Source organism: Rhipicephalus microplus, chromosome 4 (genome assembly GCF_043290135.1).
Source record: "Rhipicephalus microplus isolate Deutch F79 chromosome 4, USDA_Rmic, whole genome shotgun sequence".
Taxonomy (NCBI): Eukaryota; Metazoa; Arthropoda; class Arachnida; order Ixodida; family Ixodidae; genus Rhipicephalus; species Rhipicephalus microplus.
In genome coordinates this window covers 2,467,471-2,488,271 of record NC_134703.1, presented here as the reverse complement: position 1 = coordinate 2,488,271, position 20,801 = coordinate 2,467,471, and the positions used below count along the sequence as shown (strand labels likewise).

Genomic DNA, 20,801 nt, shown 5'->3' with positions numbered 1-20,801 from the left:
GACAAAGAAGAGAACCACCCACAGCGCTGCACTCACAACTGAAAGTTTAATCCGAGCAACAAGAATTTAAAAAGTAATAGCCGCGCATGACAAGTGAGGTACAACGAGATTAAGTGATACGCTCATCAATAAAAGTGAACTCTTTTTTGTGCAATGTAACCGAGGTCTGGCTTACGCAAGCATCACGTGACTTGTTAATATGATAGGCTTCAGACACCTCACGGGTGAATTGATCGTGGTGCTTAAAAATAATAACAGTGTTAGACAGAAGAGGTGTGCACCCACACGTGGCACAATGCACCACGATCAATTCACCCGTGAGGTGTCTGAAGCCTATTATATTAACAAGTCACGTGATGCTTGCGTAAGCCAGACCTCGGTTACATTGCACAAAAAAGAGTTCACTTTTATTGATGAGCGTATCACTTAATCTCGTTGTACCTCACTTGTCATGCGCGGCTATTACTTTTTAAATTCTTGTTGCTCGGATTAAACTTTCAGTTGTGAGTGCAGCGATGTGTGTGGTTCTCTTCTTTCTCTCCGTCTTTTTTTGTGCGCCGCTTTTCTTTGAATATGAATACACACCAACTCGCCCAACTTTCTATTCTGTTACATTCAATATATGGTCTGAAAAGAAAAGCTAGATGGATGTCCTTTTCCAGTCATCTTAGGTGAGTTCTTAACAGACATTGCGAGTTTTTAAAATTATTTGTGAGAGAAGTAAACGTGCGTGTGTCGAGTGCTTGTATTTGTCCCTTTTTTGTCTTTCATCCTAACCACTATGTTTGCATGGTAAAAGTATGTGTATTTATTCCCACTCATGTTATTTTTTCTGTCTCTCTCAAATACAGCTTTAAACAACCGTAATTTTGGCTAGTATATACTCTAAGCCGCCAATACGCGGCAAAGTGGCAACGTTCCTGGAGTTTGGAACAGATAGAACGCTTCTTATACCGTTTATGCCGCTTCTTACGACGTGCCGTTTACTTAATAGTCTACTGTAAACGTTGTTCACAGGCGGGGATGCACCTCACTCCACCGCGACGTAAACAATTTGTTTACAAATATTTGTTGTTTGATAGGGAGATTACGAGGACGACCTACACATGGAGTTTACCGGTAGAAACATCTGCCCGCTCAACGGATACCTAGGAAAACGTACACCTAGGACAACAGATTCCTCGGAAAGGGCACTAAGTCTGCCAGAACGAGACCTTACAGACAGTATGCGAGAAATTATTGGTCAGCTGCCATCTCGCAATAATAAAACGTGCAACGTGATACCAAAACAGTGAGAAAAAGGTGTTCCACACTCTCCTTCATAGCCGCAGGTGGCGCTGACAGATTGTCCCTCGTTTAATTCACACATATACAAAATAAGGTGGACGGGGGGATAGCCTTCATGATAGCTCAGTTGTTAGGGCATCGGATGCGTTATTCGAAGATAGACGGTTCAGCCCCTGCCCATGGCAAGTTATCCTTCATGCTCTTTGGTTTTTTCAAACATACATTACAATTACGTCATATAACATCCCGTATACTTTTCTTGGCATAGTTTTCCGTTAGAACTCATTAATATTGTGTCTAACAAAGAAAAAACAGCTCTTAGGTATGCTCTTCTTTCGTTAATTTGCCTATCGTACAAAGCACGAAAGCCAATGCTAAGGGAAAGCAAACTTAAGGCAAGTAAAGCCCTACATATAAGAGACTATCGTGATCAAACCAACGCAGCGTATACAGTAGGCGACATCATATCGTGGCCACTTGATTCATGTTACTTGATTCATGTTGAAGAACAGCCAGCAAAAGAGCGGTACATGAGAAAGAGGCAGACGCACACACTGCTGAAAGGAACGAAAATAGGAGGAAACTATAGGCAGCCGGTTTGCTACCCTGCGCATGGGAGGGGACAGGAAACATGAAAGATAGAAAGGAGAGAAGGAAGAGAGATGAACACAGTACATTAAGCAGCACACACGCGCACACTCACACACTGCTGGAACTAACAACAGTTCTAGTGGTGTGTACATATGTCTCTTTCTGATGTCTCGCGCTTTTGCTGGCGTTTCTTCAGGTAGTACAGTAGGTACACAGTCGGGCTGTCCAAATGTGATTTTCTATATTCGGCCCATGATTCAAGCTTTGCAATGCATGAAAAGTGCAGTGCTTCAGAAAAATCTACGGCAAGATGTTATTTTCCAGTGTGTTTTGCCCGTTTGCAATACCGTGCAATGCTAGGGAAAATTTTACTTATTAGAAAATAGGTACACCACTGAGTATTACCTATCATCCGCATCATTTAGAAATCCATTGTATGTGGAGGTGACAACGCGCTGTTTTGTTGTTACAAAATGCTGCATCTGCTTTGTGTCCGTTTTTCATTGGTGTCTCATATTGCCAACCTTTATAACGTTGTATTCGGTACATTTGATCGTTGGATGTGCACCTACGTCAGCAATAATACTCATTCTGTACTACCTCATTGGCATTTCATTTCAAAGAACAGTAACTAATGCAAGTCCGCACTTACGAAATGCGGCTGCAACTGTTAAGTTCAAAATGAGTGGCCAGCTACTTCTCCTAAAAGGAGAAAAAAAAGAAGGAAATAAATTAACTTGCTTTATTGTCTCGCTTTAAGAGTGACCAGTACTCTATTTGAAATGCGATCCAGATGGCGATAATGGCGCCAACGTCGTTGTGAAAGCTTTCCGTACTCGCTTCACGCCGGAGGCTCCCTTCGCAGATCGTATATACGGCTTCGTGCGCCGAGTGCCGCAGCAGGTGGACATAGGAGAGGCGAAAAGGGAGAGAAACTCAAACAAAAGTATGAAGCCATTTCTTGCAGCGAAATGCAGTGAGAAGATGCTTTATGGACTTCATTCGAGTGCACAGCCCTCGCTTCCTTGTTTTCGTATTTCGGACAGGGCGGAGACTGCCGGGGCGGATGCTCATCTTTCGTCACTTTTACCCGAGAGTCCGCAAAACTTGGTGCCGCCTTTATCGCTCCCTGCCTTATGTATCGCGTTTCTTTTCCCTCTCTGTTTCATTGTTCCTAGTGAACACTTCGAGGAACCAGGGCGCCTTTGTTCCTGAGAGGTCTGTAAACAATGGCGACCAAACCATGTTCCACCGGGCTTCTGGCGAGGCGTTCGCTTGAAACATTCCGGGAAACAGCCTTGTAACAGCGGGGCCGAAAGAGCTGGGTGACGACGATGCCGCTGCTGAGAGACGCTCCATTTGAGCGGCACCGTGATTTGCCGTGTTTCGCGTGTCGTGTGTTCCTCTTCGTGCTCACTTCCCACGTCACTGCCTTTATTTTCGGCGCCGAACGCTTCCACGGGCCTCCTGCCACAATAGCTAGCTAGGAAATGCCATTTCACGGACGACAGACGCTTTTACTGACTCGAAAGATGGATACACTCTAAGCCCCGACTCCAGCACAAAGATTTTGTTGCGCACACTTTCGCAAGTGGCATTTTGGGAGTAAAGGAAAAGGTGCACCAAGAAGTGAGCTGAATGCCACGTGGGGCTTTTGTTTTCGCTACTTGGCTTGGAGCATTTCGCTTCCGGTTTCACGCTTTCTAATAATGCTTCATTGTTTCGAAAAATTCCTTATTGTACTATGTCCACGCCACTTGAAAGCATTACCACGCAGTCACATTTTGTCTCACTCAATACTTTATTGGACGTTTTCCTAACATGCTTTTCATCGCTGTTCATATTTCTCTTTCCGAAGACTTATTCGGAGAAAAATTGTAGGAAATCAATAAATGACACATATACTTCAAAGGGGCCACTACTTGCAAAATCAGCGGACGAATATTGCACTGAGCTTTGAGTACAATACAAGTCCGCTACTTCGCAGTCGCTTAGCGTTATTTTACTGAACATTTTTAAAGAGTCGTGTACAGAGATTCTGAGCTAGCTAATTGCATAGCACATTTGTGTAAACTCAGTGCTTGACCTTTTCCCAACTACAGGCTTGCTTAATACACTTCAATATAGCAATAGTGAAACAGCAACTGAATCAAACAGCCAGTCTGCAACTAAATCATAGTCACTGAATAGCACTTCAAAGCAGACATTGATTGTTTACTGACAAAATAGGATGGGGTGGGGGGAGATAATGTTAGCCATTGTCACGCTTTAGTGACGCGTAACGCATCTATGTACAACCGCAATCACTATTGGGGAGAGCGCACCAGCAGTTGGTTTCCACTGTGCAGTGCGAAACTTTGAGGCTGTTTCAGGCTCTGAAGTGCTGTATGAAGAACATGCGAGGCCTAGTCATCAGGCTGACCTCGTCAAAGCCCGATACTGCCTCAATGTTTCACCCCGCATACCGAAAACCGGCTGCACGCGTGCTTTACAAAGACGTATACCCGTGGCTGTACACTTCTACGATCGTAGATTGTCTGCTGAGATAACTGTTTTTTCTAGTTACACATCATGCCTGCAAAATATTTTGTGAATAACACATTCACTTCTTTATGGTTGAATGTCAGTGGCAATAAAACAGCTGAAGACAGCAGATATTCTCAGTGAAGGCATAACATTCAAAAGGTTTAGGGAGTATAGATCGACCAAATCTAGCGAAACAGACGCGCTGTGTGCGAAAACCTGTTGTTGAATTCCAATGGCGGAGTCGGAAGCACCTTTTCTGCTCCTTTTGCAGCAAGTGTGTTTCAACGGCAGAGTGATGGCGGCAGGCAAGTGTTCAATTGATAGAGTTGGAGTGCATTCAGTGCGAGAGTGTATCTGAGGAGCAGAAAAAGAACTCGGCGTGACGCGCTCTCTGTAACAAGTTCGCCAACCAGGGGACGCCGCCGCTGTTCCATGCTTAACAGTAGTGGTGGACGATATGTCACTGCCAGACAGGGAAAATCACAATATCGATAGCGATAGCTACGCTCTAGTTTCTACACGAGTGGTTCACTGGATAATGACAGCGACACTGAAACTATCACGTACGAGTGTTAATATAACAGACGTCAATAGCAGAATTAGTGGGAGGGAATACCTACGCGCAAGGTACTCTAGGCAACTCAAGAACTTCCACTCTCACCTTGCTCCCCATGCTTGCTCCAGCAGCGTGGATTGTGTTCCGATCCGGATTTTGTGGCGTTGTTCTACGCCAGAGTCAAGTGCTCACCCGCAGAGTCCATCGGCTGATTCGACTCTGCCATTGGAATTCAACTTGTGCTACGGACTGGGGCGTCACCTATGGTCGCGGCTGCTAGGGTGTCCCTCGGGGATAGCCCGGTGTCTTAAGCTTCTCGTGATTTTTCCTTAAAGTTCTTGACAGACTGACTGACGATAGCAGCCGCTGCTGCTTATTGAGCACTTTTATATGTGTCTAACTGCTGCTCTAAAACACAGAGGCTGTGAGTTTGGATCTCTCTTCTTGCAAGTTGCTTTTGTTCGTTCTACTTTTCATTATTATTATGATTAGAATTTTCTAATTTTTAAAAATAAATGTCGTTTGCTTCGTTTGGCACAGCTTCATTACTGGTGAAAGAAAAACAAAAGGGGGATGGTGACTCCTCTGCTTATTTCCAATTCTCTTACTTTAATTACCGTGGGTTACTCATTAGCCAAGCGTTAATAGGTACTTTCACAAGAGAACGAACAAAGTGGGTTAAGAATATGATAGCTAAAATCAAGAAGAATAAATGAACATGCGCCTGAGTTAGAGGCCAATCGGGATGCGCTCATTACGTACAATGACATAAAAAAAACACTTTTACCTTGAACGCCGCATTTTCCACCCCCCCATCCGAAACTTATCAGACCATAGGCCTTAACCTTACGCTTATTACAGACACACACGTACCCAAACATTGCCACGATTCAAGTTTATTATCCTGATGCATACCCCAGCGACACATGCCCATCGTGTGGACACACAGCGACACTCGCACACATGCTCTGGGAGTGTAGAAAAACTCCTCCCGACTCTACCTCAAACAAGTGGGAGAGGTCCCTTAGGAGCTCACTTCTCGCTGACCAGCAAATTCGGTCCCTACGTGGGAGACGCTCGCTAAGCGCTAAGCGCGTCCTGCAGGACTGAAATAAAGTTTTTTTTTTTCATTTCATTCCATTCCGAGCACGTAGTACGTAGGCAAGATAACCACTGGTCATTAAGGGCAACTGACTGGATTCTCAGAGAAAGAAAATGCACGAAGGGGAGGCAGAAGGTCAGGTGGGCAGATGAGATTAAAAGTTTTCAGTTATAACGTGGCAGCGGAAAACACAAGACCGGGTTGATTGGCGGATCATGGGAGAGACCTTTGCCTAGAAGTGGGCGTATAGTCAGGCTGATGATAACGATGATGATCACTCGTTAACAAACCTTTTTTAAACGTAAATACAACATTGTTTTTTTTTTGTAAAGTAGACATGAACACGAAGACTTTCTAAGCAATGTGCGACGTAGCACTCGGGCATATTGTGACTTGTCTGTTTCTTTTATGTTTTTCGCAGGCACCTGAGAAGGCGTACTTGACTTTGCTGTCGCCTTCGCTGCAATGCGACACTCGTGCATTATACCTACGTGGACCCTGGCACTGTTCGTGTCTCTCTTCGACCTTGTATGGCCAGGTAAGTTGAGCAGCCTGCATGATTGGGCTGTTTGGTGTATCGTGCAAAAAGAATATAACAGCTAGCGCTTAAGACGGGCCGTGATGAATACACTGACGTGGCGTCGAACGAATATACTAGACCTACTGGAACATAACTGCAACATAAAGAAGGCACTTATCTGTGCAATAGAATGAAACATTGTGACAAAGTACCAACAACCAAGATTACGAGGCAGACAAGTTTTTCGTTTCGTATCTGCAAGTCACCTCGCATAAGAGAGAACGGTGACATTACACCATCTTCTAATGAAGTTAATGTTTCTACAACATCTCTCCCCAGACTTTGTTTCAAGAGTCTTGCACTGCTTTGTAAGCTGAAGTGATTATTGACGGAATAAGCAACAACCTTATGCAGCGCATTTTGTTCCAGTTGTTTCGGCTTATCTGTGCGCATGATACGTTTGTCGTGGTCAAGTTCTTTAACCTCTGTACAGAATTCAGAACAGACGCAACGTACACACTTGTTTCGATTTCCTTCCCTCAAACTAATGCCATAATACGGGGGAATTGATAAACACTAGCTTTGATAAACAAAATAAATAAAATGAAGCAACCAACACACATATCCGCAAAGTAAGATCAAGACGACTGTACCACTTTCCAGGCACTGGCAATGTCATTATTATCAATTATACCATTTCTAAATTGTGAAAGTCCTTGTGCTTGAAAAGGAATTCGAGAATTCGGTTTGCACAATTTAAGAACTTGATGTGCATAATCATACCAATAATTGTCTCAATCTTACTTACGCATAAAAAAAAGCACGTGAATTAGCGTCCTTGCATGCTGTTACAAAGTGCCACCTTCCGCCCCCCCCCCCTCCCATACCTGCCATATGAGTTGAACGCATTGCTGAACCGTTACTGCGTGAGGATGGGTCACGCTCGATTGAATGCAGGCCTGTCACCTAAAGCATCATCCAGCTGATTTAGTTGATAATGTGGTCACACCGTCACTCTGACAGCATTCCAAGCGCGAGAAGCGTGAAATGTATATTAGATCAGAAAAGGCATCGCTACAAAATACCAGTCATTAAAAAACAAAAGAAAAAAGAGGACTTATTCAAATGTGTAGAAAGCAGAAGCGGGATACGTGTTCTCTAAATAATACAGAAAGGAAGATACTGCTTCGAGGAATTTAAAGCAAGGCCACGTACCTTCCTGCAAGCTACGCGTGTGAACACCCGCATAAGTTTAAAAAAACACGAACTGCCCCGTTTCAAGGCTGTCTGCTCGATCTAGTCAGCACTCCTGAATCGGGTGAGAATCGGGTGGCTCCCCCCATTCATGATGCAAACGGTTCCCTATGAACTGCCATTCGCCGACAGTGATTAACCACTCAGCCGCGTCGGACGCCAGTGAAAAATTGCCAAACCAGGCTAAAAGTCGTTCAACGACACTTGCTAAGGGCTTCTAGGCGACGCGAGCCTTCCGCCTGTCGCAATACGGTGTGTGGCTTTGAATCGAGTTCAAAGTAGCGCATCGAATGAGTTGACGAAGCGAATGCTATATCTCACTCTAAGGCTAGTAATTATTTCGTGCAATGACGTCACGTCCTGCGGTCACAGGAAGGCGTCACTCATTGCGCCACTTCAGAACCAAATGGCAAAGGCCCCGGCAAAAGTCATTCGAAATGTTCTCGTGAAGTTCGTTACAAAGTTCGATCATTAAACTGGTCTGAGAGATTGCACCGCTAACGGTTTTCGATAATGACCGTATCGGGACAATGACCGATTTGAAGTGGGGGAAAAAAAAGACGCTGGGGATAGGCCAGCTAACGGGACGCCTGCACGTGCTAACTTAAATGCATCACAGTCAGAGTGGTAGCCGCGATCGCAATTAGGTATTGATTAACACTTTCTAAACAAATGGCTCTTGCAAACTACCGAAAGTTTTCGCTTTAAGCCCGCAAAGATAAAGTGCTACTTTGCTTTGATTTTGTCTCAAAGTGGTGCAGTGCTAGGAGCAAGAGTGGAAGAACACTGTCGCTCAGCGGTTTTGAAAAGAAAAAAGCAAAACGCAAAGGACACCGTAATAGATTAGAATCGCCTGCGTGCGTACTAGGTAGCTCAGTATTGTGGCTTCAGTATAAAAATTACAATACCTGAAAGCAGCACGTGACTGATGGCTTATCCTGCCTAAATATATAAAAATATTTTAAATCATGACATTGTGAGAGTTCTTAATAAATGCGCAGTATCGATTACTCCACTGAGCACTCTGTGACATATGGAGCAATTTATTCTTCGCTAATTGGCCCATTACAATTGTGATAACTTGAAGCATTACAGACGGCTTTATGTATTCAGATTCAGATAAGCGGGTTTAAAGAATGCTGCTTCTAGCTTGAGCTGAGCTTCAAAAAAAAAGTCATTGTGCCCTATATGATAGCCCCAATAAACCAAAGGTGGTTGTGATTTCCCAAAACGTGTTTCTCAGTCTTTGCATTTATGTTTTAATGCATAGTTAAACATTATTTGTAAAGATTCCTACCAAACTTAGGCAAGCCATTGGCAAAAAGTATCGTACATTGGAAACTATATTACAGGAGTGCATGACACCGTGTGTTGTAGATATATGATATTTTTAATAACTAAATGGAAATCCGATGCTGTCAATGAACGGCTGACATTATTTGTTTCGCTTTGAGTATAATGAATCCCAATCATTTTCGTACTATAGAGCTTGTATACACACACACACACACACACACACACACACACACACACACACACACACACACACACACACACACACACACACACACACACACACGCACACACACACACACACTTTAATGCATGCGTTCGAAGTTTCACCTTTCGCCAATTTCGTTATATATTCTTCTGCATGTAGAAAACAGAAACAAAATGACACAACGATTAGAGTTTTTCATCATTGGCATCAATATGAGGCCGTACAAAAATTTGACTTTCAATGTTATTCTTTTTGTTTGAAGTGACAAAAGCTCGGCGTTTGGGAAGTTTACTTGGCGCTGGTTTTTCGAACATTTAAGTGACTGCTTCGGTGTTGTCCAACTTCGTCTTCTGTAAAAGCAATGTGACATCGCTATAGCTTTAATTAAAAGTATTGCCCTTGTTGAGAATGTGAGACAACGACTGTGCACCACTCATTTGTTGAAGATATCAATTACAACTTTACGGTTTTTTTTTTTGACGTAGGCTTTACAGACATACCTCCTCCCCCCCCCCCCTCTTCAACTGGCTTCAGGGTGGATCCTCGCCATAAAACTCAACTTTCGCAACTTTTTGGCTGGTGCACATGTTTCGATGAAATTAATGTGATCACGTCGTCTAATCGGATTACAAATGTTCAGCTAACGCTATTTTTCATATTTAAGTGAGTTGGAAGGAAGATGAGGTGGTGTCAGTGGTACGCGTGGCAGCGGGTGCGCAGGCGCGTGCTCTATAAGATGCAAGCGCGCTGATACACCTTCATTTGTGTACGCATGGTGCAGCTCCCGTTTAAATCCAAAGAATGAAGTTCGCACTGCGATGTAATGTGCATGTTTGAGCTGCTCCAAACGAAGCCCTCCTTGTGGTCTTTCACAGAATGTTGATTTAGTTACGTTCCACACGCTGTTAATGCATTTACGAATACTGAAAGACATATAGCGGCACAACGAGAGTGCTGCAACACCTATGCAGAATAAATCGAGTCAATTGTCCTGAGCGTCCTTGAGCCCCCCCTGACCAAGATGTACGTGGCTTACTCCTCGAGTGTAAAAAAAAAAGTGATTCACCGTGAAAGATATTGTGAGCGAGGAGCGAGTTTGTTGCTCTTAGGTGGAACACCAATCAGTGCAAAGAAAATACTAGGTCCAAGGCCAACCACGGCTCTTGAAAGATAGATCTTGTCACTTTCAGGAAGGTTCTTGATGTCTAAACACTTCTTTGCAACTTTTGCCAAATACTCATGTCCAAGATTTTGATTCCTTTCTCTATGTACTGAAAGCAAATGTGCAGTACTGGGGGGGGGGGGTATGTTTCATGCCATGTGTAGTTATTAGGGCGTCTACATATTAATTAATTTTAGCTATTTGAACTTGTGCTTTACTCCTTGCGTACATACGCACCTATTTTATCTGTATGAACTTCCATGTTGTGTTGAACTGTACTGCATTGGTGCACATATGTTTATTGTGTAACATTTCGTGCCCTAATATTATTTTCGTAACTTTTTTTTTGCTTAGTAAGAAGTAGCAGCTAGTGCCAATATAAAAGCATCAACCTCTCCTATTTGTCATTTGAATAAAAAAAAAACCATTGTAGAGGGGTGTCTTTCACTAGCGAGTCGTTCGTGTGTTTTCAAAATTTACGGTGTAACTTATTTTCGTGTCTAACAAGTTACAAGCAATTTTCGATAGTGCTAGAGTATGAAGGATAGCAAGGAAGAATCTAGGAAGAAAGTATAGGTTAAATCACGCCAGTAAACAAAATGCATAAAAGAGTGAACAATTACCAAGGAGTTCACGAAGTTCTCTTCAGTGCACAAAGAATCTTCAAAGGTCGCGTATGTTTCTTGCATATATCTACTTAGCAAATACGTATACACGTCACAAAACTTAATGTGAGCTAGACAGTTAAATGGCAGAACCAATGAAAATGAAGTAGCCAGGTGATATAAACATCAACCTCTCGAAAGTAAGCCATTTAAAACAGAGTACAACAAACGTAGAATTGATACATGTGTATGTAATCTTTGAAGTGGTCAGCTAATTCTGGGATCAAGTGCGAAAGCTTTGTGAAGTAAACTTCTTATTCAAAATTATTTGATGACAAAATGTTCTATTTCCTGTGTTTGTTGACCTTGAGTCAAATATCTTCTTAGGAGTGATTAGCCGACGTTCTGGGTATTTGTATGGAGAAAAATATATTTTATAGTCCTTAAACAACCACGCATCTCACTCTTGCAGTTTTTGGCTGTCAGATATTTGCTTCTTTGCAGGTCCAACCCATGCTTATATCAAAGTACGCGATAGCTGACTTCAATGTCATCCTGCATATATATTAGGTAGTCTTCTATACTGATCCGAGGGTGAAGGAAACAATGGACAGTTTGTAATAAAAACAATGGACAATTCGTAATAAACATTATGTACTACAACATATACACAGGGTATCTATGCACTTCCGTGATTACCTCCTTGGCCTGGAGGGTGTACGCAATACTCATGGACGGTGTCAAAAAGTCTAAGCGCAGTAGTATCCAAGCATTCACTACAGTGAGGAAGCTATAGAATTACCAAAGCGTTAGCTTCCTAACTCAGTCCAGCTACTCTACAAGACAGTATTTCCAAAGCTGAGGCTGAATCGGGAGGCTTCCCCCTGGTGCTCACTTTCGACCCACTCGACTTTTATCGCCTTTGATCTGAGCGCTGTAGTAGCTAGAGGCACCGACAAGTGCGCTGGATTCAGTGTTGTTGGGATTAGGGTATGGCTCTAAAACTACGCTGACCGGGTCCTCGTGCATATTTTGTGGAACAAGGGTTTAGTGTGAGCCTGCAAATCTTCGGTGCCTCGTCTCTGATTCCTACCTAAGCTCGTCATGGTAAAGTGGGTATGGCAACAGCGGCACAAGCACGAAGAATTTCTCGACGTTTGCGAGCTTGTCGGTATGCAGGAATTCACCGTGCAAGGGCCTCGAAGAAGCTGCGCATCGAGCGAAATCTCCCGCTGATCTGGAGAACGCAGTAATTTTATTCCTCATATAATTTGGGGATTGTCGTGAACACAAGTGTCAGTCCTGAAAACTTAGTGCTGTGTGTCAGACCTTACGACTATGCATGTTTGAATTCAGGCGCCACATCGACGGTAGAGATTTTATGAGCGTCAAAATAGGTAGCGTGCAGCTTTAGAGAAAGTCACATTTCTCTCCATGAAATCCGTCCAGCTTTAGCAAAAACGTTATTCGCTGAGATTAAAAGAACATTTCGTGGCAGACTCTCTATGTTTGTCTTAAGATCCGTGGACCCCGTCACGGTTAAACTTCTAGAATACATTAAAGCACGACGAAGAACGGCCTGAAAGGAAATGTTGCACCCGTTCAAGCATTCTGTTCCGTGATATCGTGCTCTGTCGATCTTATGTAATTGTTTTCATATATTTCCGTGTATGTCTATGTATGTCCGTGTATTTCTGCCTCCTTCAGATAGCGTATTTCAGTTTTGCGGCAGCCAGTGACGCGTTGAAGTCTCTGGCCATACATACACGAGCTTTATGTGTCGGGGTAGTTAAACATCAGTTTCTTTGAGCCACATGCATTTTCTTCTATTGCGCTTCTGTTGACTTGGAAATAAACCTTCTTTCATCGCATCTTTAGTACTGTCGGGTCGAAAGAAAATCCTGCAGAACTCCTTGATGATGATTCCCTGAGTTATCCCGAATGCAGTCGTGGAGCGTATATGCTGCAATAACTTTTATTAGACCCTTTCAATGAAAGCGTAATCACGCGACGGAGGTAAAACACTTGTGCTTGGTTGTTAAGCATATTCTTCCATTTGTCTTGCATGGTTTACTATATTGCCAGGAGTAGATTTAATTCTTTGCATGGGTTTTACTTTCTGGAATTCTTTTCGAACAACCATGGTATCAAAGAAGGATTAGGCGAAGCAGGAGCAGACAGTTTCGCTGAATAATGGTTCACCAAATAAATACGCAAACCTTGGTTGTTCATGTTGTATTCACCACGGTTTTCTAGAATCCGGAGAATGAAAAACGGTAGTCCTATTTCGCTCCTGCTATTAATCGCATCTCAAACGGTCATTCGACAATAGGTTAGCTTGAGGAAACATTGTGTAAAAAAACGCATGTGTGCTGCACAAGACAGTTGCTGTGCAAGCTTTTTCTGGACACCGCACAGTTTGGAGCTACTCTAAAGTTTAGCAATGGCGGCATTTTAGGTCAATCAAAAAGACTGTAGAAGTTGACTGGGTCAATGAGGATTGATGAATGACAGATTCTGATAACACGGTAGAATATGAAAATGCGTGGAATAGCAGAACCTCAGCTTGATGACGCTTGCTTGAATCTGGTGGGACTCTTACTAGCACGTTGATAAGAAAGCTTAAACGTACCACTGAGTAAATCTTTCGTATTCTTTTGTCTGTCCTAGCTGCGGGAAAAAATGGCTGAAGAGCTATTTGGGTTGTTTAGTCAGGCCTTGGCGGAGACTTCAAGTTACATCGAATGTAGGTTCCTTCCGCGGAAGCTGCCTGCAAAATTTTATACACCACATTATCGACAGTGCGAGGAGGTGCAACGCACTGGCAGATGACCCGGGTAATGCGGCTCCCATTTGGGCCGGGACGTTCACTTTGTCGGGGGACCTAATTACGGCGGGACGTCATCTTCTCCACTCTTTCTCGGCGCCTGGCCAGAAAGCCCGCTTGGGCGAACGCGCGAAACGATGTTCGGGGGTAGTATACAGAGGAGAGCGCCCGGAGAACGATGCTGGGTGAGCGAGAAAACGCGAAAGACACCATCACGCGAAGGCCTAGCAACCTCGGAGGACAGGAGAGACACGTTTCTCTCTGCGACAATCAAGACCGTTTGCCAGCGGCCGAGATGGCCCCCTCGCTGGCCGCCGAGACACGTAGCCGCTCGTCGATCTCAATCTGGCCCGGCGCGCAGGAAAAAGATGTCCACGCTACGTGATTTTTCCCCGAAACATGGCTAGCGCTAAGCAGCCGCAACGTTATTTATCTATTTCTTGCCTTTCACATCCCCCTGCCCACCCCCCACCTCCTCCCGGAAATCTTACAGCACAACACGCTTTCTTTGTGATGTCGCGACGAAGTTTACTGTTCCTCACACATTTCGTATTGTGTGGACATGTCAGCGCTAAGAGAGAAGGAAAGAAAATAAAATGAGGGAAAGGCAGGGACGTTAACCAGAAATTGGAGCATCCGGTTTGCTACCCTGCACTTAGGGTAGGGAGACTGGGGAATAAAGATGGGAAAGAAAGCGAAGAGCGAAATAGACGCGTGAAATAGAAAGAAAAAAAATAAGCTGGGATGCTATAGCCTATTCAATAGGCCACTACCACGCAAAGAGTTCAACAAGGCCTTCACTGATTTTATGTGTGAAGACCGATTATGTCGCCTTTCAAGCGCTACAGTTTGTACACGGATTACTACTTGTCAACGCGACTGATTGCAGGATATTTTCAACCTCGGACGCTCGTAGAAGTGCTTACCAGGCGGTTACAATAAGGAAAGGTGAGACATAGGTAACCTGTCTACGTCTGTTAAGCGCATTCACACACTCTATATACTGGCCCAGAGACACAGCTGTTTTGTCTAGTGCAGGGACTGACAATGCTTCCTTACCCCTCCAAAAAAAAAAAAAAGAACTGCTTTCTTATGTATACGTTAACGTAGATGCCTCAACTATGGGGACGTATCTTGACGTGCATGTAAATGCATTTGTAGATGCTCGTAAAAAAACTCCGATAAATGAACGGGCAGTCCTTAGCTTTCCACCAACTAAAATTGATGAATGGTATTGCTAGCTTTAGTTGTTGCTCCCATCTTGTCAATGTGTGGCTAAAGAACGCTTGCTGATAAACGACGCATCGTCACACAACAAATGTGTACAACGGAGAATTGTGTGGAACCGTAAATAGAGGTGACAGGGACGAGGAAAGTGAGTCTTCTCACCCATTATTATTGCAATAGCAATTATATGAACACTCTCAGCGGGATTTCGCCGCCAGCGTCAGTGTTGACGTGGATGTTATGCCACGCATATATATATATATATATATATATATATATATATATATATATATATATATATATATATATATATATATATATATATATATATATATATATATATATATATATATATATATATATATATATATATATATATGTATATATATATATATTTATATATATATATATATAAGAACTTGAAGGGAAGGCACGACAGGTCCGGGTATTTTCTATATTGAAATAACTTGAAGATAGCACATAAGAAAAGGATCGTATTTACTAACGTTTCGGCCGTGGCACGGCCTTCGTCAGAGTAAGTAAGAGTAAGTCAGAGTAAGTCCTTCAAGTTATTTCAATATATATATATATATATATATATATATATATATATATATATATATATATATATATATATATAGATATAGATAGATAGATAGATAGATATATATTTATATATATATATAGTCCAGTAGATCCTCCGTGAGCGGTCACAACGTGGTTTATTTCGACGTTTTGGCCTAGAGTCTGGCCTTCATCAGGACAATCCTGATGAAGGCCAGACTCTAGGCCGAAACGTCGAAATAAACCACGTTGTGACCGCTCACGGAGGATCTACTGGACTATATGCAACGCTACGGCCACTTATATATATATATATATATATATATATATATATATATATATATATATATATATATATATATATATATATATATATATATATATATATATATATATATATATATATATATATATATATATATATATATATATATATATATATATATATATATATATATATATATATATATATATATATATATATATATATATATATATAAGTGGCCGTAGCCAGGCGGTTACAATATATATATATATATCATCGACGATTGGCGATGATGGCGAACATAGGCCGAACCAAGCAACTTCTTCTTCCTCTACCTGTGTCCCCAAAACGTGGCCCGGTTCATAGCGTATATATATATATATATATATATATATATATATATATATATATATATATATATCTATATATATATATATATATATATATATATATATATACATATATATATATATATATATATATATATATATATATATATATATATTATGACGACTCGGTTGTAGCGAGGTTTATTGGCCGTGAACTCGGGAACGAACAAGCGCAACGGACCCGACCAAGAAGCGCTCGTGCCAAGCAGATGATGATTGTCAGCCAGAACATATGATGATGATTGACTGCTGTTCAGATGAGGATGAAGCGCATAATAGATGCCTACACTGATTCCCCCCCCCCCCCCCCGTGGAAGCGGCCAGCCTGGCCGCTGCGGGCGGGTAGTCAAGGTGACGAGGAACGCCGTGTGAAAAGCTTCATGCGGGAAACGTGTACAATTTCGGTGCTGCGGTAACGGCGGTCAGTTGGCACGACAAGAGGCGTCATACGATAGTTGACAGGTGAAGTCTGCTCTAAAACAACATATGGGCCGATGAATCGAGGCTGGAACTTGTCGCAGAGACCAGGTGTGCGAATTGGTGTCAATAGCAGCACCTCGTCACCCGGTCGGAATGATACCACACGATGAGAGGTGTCGTAGACGGCCTTCCTTGCTTGTTGCGTAGCTTCCGTGTTCATACGAGCACGCTGGCGGCACTGGGCAAGGCGAGAAATATATTCTTCGCAAGAAGATGGTGATGTAGGGCCATTGCTGGTGAAGAAGGAAACATCGATAAAGAAAGTAGGTGAACGTCCGTAAACGAGATAAAACGGTGAGTAGCCTGTTGTGCGCTGAACAGCGGTGTTGTAGGCGAAAGTGAGGAACGGTAGAAGTTTATCCCAGTTTCTGTGATCCGGTTGAATGTATACGGCGATCATGTCGGCAAGGGTTCGATGAAATCTCTCGGTCAGACCATTTGTTTGAGGATGGTAGATAGACGCCATCTTGTGTGTGGTACCAGAAACGCGAAGAACTTCACCTAAAAGCTGTGATAAGAACACTTTTCCACGGTCACTCAGAAGTACACGAGGTGCACCATGACGTAGTATTATGGCCTGAAGGACGAAGTCAGCAACTTCCGATGCTGAACCAGTAGCTACTGAAGTTGTCTCGGCGTAGCGTGTCATATGGTCTACGGCGGTGACTATCCATCTATTTCCAGCACCAGTAACAGGAAGGGGTCCATAAAGATCGACACCGACGACCTCGAAAGGTGTTGTAGGGCACGTCATTGGCTGTAACTGACCAGCTGGGGGAGATGTCGGAAGTTTGCGAAGTTGGCATGGAGAGCAGGAACCCACGTACTTTGCTACGCTGGTAGAAATCCCAGGCCAATAAAAGCGGCTTCGAATGCGGTCGTAGGTTTTTTGAAAGCCTAGGTGGCCAGCAGTTAAATCGTCATGAAAGGCGTTAAGTACATGATGTTGAAGAGCGCGTGGCAGAACAGGTACCCAGCGTGTGCCGTCAGGATGATATATGTGACGATACAGCACACCGTCCTGAAACTTGAAGTGCTCGAGTTGTCGACGAAGGCGTGCATTGGGTGGACGCGTAGCTCCTGAAAGGTGGTCTATAATGCGCCGACAATACGGGTCAGCCTGCTGGTGAGAACTGAAGGTTTGTTCATCGTCGATTGGCGGTTGGTACAGCGAGGCGAGCAAGGCAACAGAAGTGGGAGTCACGTCCACACTGGTGTCGTTGGAGGTGGCAGCTGGAGTGTCGAACGACGCTGTAGGTAGTGGGCAACGAGAAAGAGCGTCGGCGTCTTGATGTTTTTTGCCCGATTTATAAATAATCTCAAACTGATACTCCTGCAGGCGTAAAATCCAACGACCCAAGCGTCCGGACAAGTTCTTCATTGTAGAAAGCCAGCATAAGGCGTGGTGGTCCGTTACGATGGTGAATTGACGGCCGTACAGATAAGGACGGAACTTTTGTATGGACCAAACCACAGCGAGGCACTCCTGCTCAGTGATGGTATAGTTTTTTTCGGTAGAAGTTAGCACTCGGCTAGCATATGCGATGACCCTTTCCCGTCCAGAGTTATCGCGTTGGAGGAGAACAGCACCTATACCGCAGCCGCTGGCGTCGGTATGCAGGAGTGTTGGGGCGGTGTCATCAAAATGGCAGAGTACAGGCTCTGACGTCAAAGCTTTCTTCAATAGGTGAAACGCCGACTGACATTCCTCGGACCAGACAAAGGGTGCATTAGATGCAAGTAGTTTGTGAAGTGGCGCAGCTATTGAAGCGAAATTTTGTATGAAGCGACGAAAATATGATGCGAGGCCAAGAAAACTTCGCAAATCCTTAAGTCTTGTGGGGCATGGAAATCGAAGGACGGCAGCGATCTTTTCGGGGTCAGGGCGAATACCGTCCTTGCTGACGACATGACCGAGAACCTTGATGGATTTGGTGGCGAAACGGCACTTCTTAGTGTTGAGCTGCAGACCCGCACCGGCGAGGCATGTTAGGACGTCATCCAAGCGGCTCAGGTGCTGAGAAAACGTTGATGAAAAGATGATAATGTCATCAAGGTAGCAGAGACACGTCTTCCATTTCAGACCACGCAGGACGGTGTCGATCATGCGTTCAAACGTCGCGGGCGCATTGCAGAGCCCGAAAGGCATCACGTTAAATTCGTATAGGCCATCGGGGGTTGCAAATGCCGTTTTTTCTTTGTCGTCATCGTGCATGGGAATTTGCCAATATCCCGAACGCAAATCAAGGCTTGAAAAGTATTCGGCGCCTTGCAGTGAATCAAGGGCGTCGTCGATGCATGGCATGGGGTATACGTCCTTGCGTGTGATGTTGTTAAGTGCCCGGTAATCAACGCAAAAGCGCACGGAGCCATCTTTTTTCCGTACCAAAACAACAGGGGATGACCAAGGGCTAGTTGATGGACGAATTATTTCTCGTTGGAGCATGTCGGCGACGTTTTCCTCGATGATTTTTCGCTCAGCGAGAGACACGCGGTACGGGCGGCGATGTACAATAGATGTTCCCTCCGTCTGAATGCGATGCGCTGCAGTGGTAGTTCGGCCCAACGTTGTGGAGCAGGTGTCGAAAGAATCGGCGTGTTTCGTTAATAACGCAAGCAACTGCTGCGCCTGCATAGCTGTTAAGTCATCACTGATAAGAGCTGTGAAGGGAGAGGATGAGGCAGGCTTACTCATAGAACGGTCGTTGGTAGAGGCAGGGTTAAGTGGCGTGACGCTGACAGGCTCAGCATCCACAACACAGGCTACTGCAGTGCCCTCTGGCAGGAGAACTTTCTCTGGCGTTTCATTCGTAGCAATGACGAGCGCGGAGCCATGGTGAAAGCGTACGACACCTGATGCAAGGGCTATGCCTTTTGCGACGCAAGTCGACGAAGGGGACACCAAGACGTCACCGTTGTGGATGTCCTTGCCTACAATATATATATATATATATATATATATATATATATAAACGCAAGAGAGAAAAAAAATCACAGAAAAAAAGACTCCGGCGCGCGGAATCGAACGATGGACTTCCGGGTCGTGAATGCGAGGCGTTTACCACTGATGCACCGAGAGGGAGAGGTTTGCTATTCAGAATGGGAGGGGAGAAGGGCGATAATGATCACGTTCTGTGCGTTGTAGGACAGTCGAACACACGTACCAAGTGTAAACTTGGAGTCGCCATTGAGGCTAGCGTTGCGTGGCGTTTCGCTTGGTGATCGTAGCCTAATGTTTCTAGCCTTAGGTCAAAGTTTAGGCCCAACAGCTACGGAAGATTCATCAAGAGAGTGCCACGTCAAGTGAAGACAATTATACGCAGAGTGGCGACGCCGTTACTATTAGTGTGATTTTTCACAAGCTATCGATTCAGCTGTATTGCGATTGCCAGCGCTCTGAGAAATCATCTTATAAACGTATGTTGCGAGGCGTCGCAGCATGAATGAGTAGATTAGTGATCGAGATGCAGTCACACCGCTAACCTTACGGCAAGAATAAGTATTGATGCATAATAGTAAGTGTTAGCTATGATTATCTAATAGCTAATAGTTTCCCTGCTACAAGCGCGAACCAACAAGCACAAGCCTCAACCATAACAGACAGCTAACTTATGCTGTTTTATTTTCGCACAGTTATATTCCTTATGTTTACTAAGGGCTTGTATTTCCTGAAAGCCACGGCTTGAGTTACCAAGTGAAGCTGTCGTACTTCTAAATACTTAAAGATATAACAGTTCTACGGAACTTGGTTCTAGTAACCACTAGAAAAAGGATGCGCTCATCTTGTAAGTAGGGATGCTGAGCTGAGAACGACCATAAGGAAAGCACCACCGTGACCACTCAGCCGTTACGAAAGAGCCACCAGGAAGCTCAGTGCAAAGAAAAATAAAGAAAAAAGGCTCATTGGAACACAACATTGAACGAGACCAATAATTTACTAAGGGC

General features: G+C 43.8%; 1 protein-coding gene across 2 annotated transcripts in view; it reads left to right on the top strand.

Moving 5' to 3' along the window:
- The window catches only part of LOC119171377 (neural cell adhesion molecule 2-like), a 265,702-nt gene that overhangs the window by 189,664 nt on the left and 55,237 nt on the right, over positions 1-20,801 (top strand). For both annotated transcript variants that reach the window (XM_075892101.1, XM_075892102.1), the window contains exon 5: positions 6,484-6,600. In XM_075892101.1, coding sequence (XP_075748216.1) covers positions 6,528-6,600 — 73 coding nt within the window. In that variant the 5' untranslated portion in view covers positions 6,484-6,527. The remainder of the gene's footprint in view (positions 1-6,483; positions 6,601-20,801) is intronic.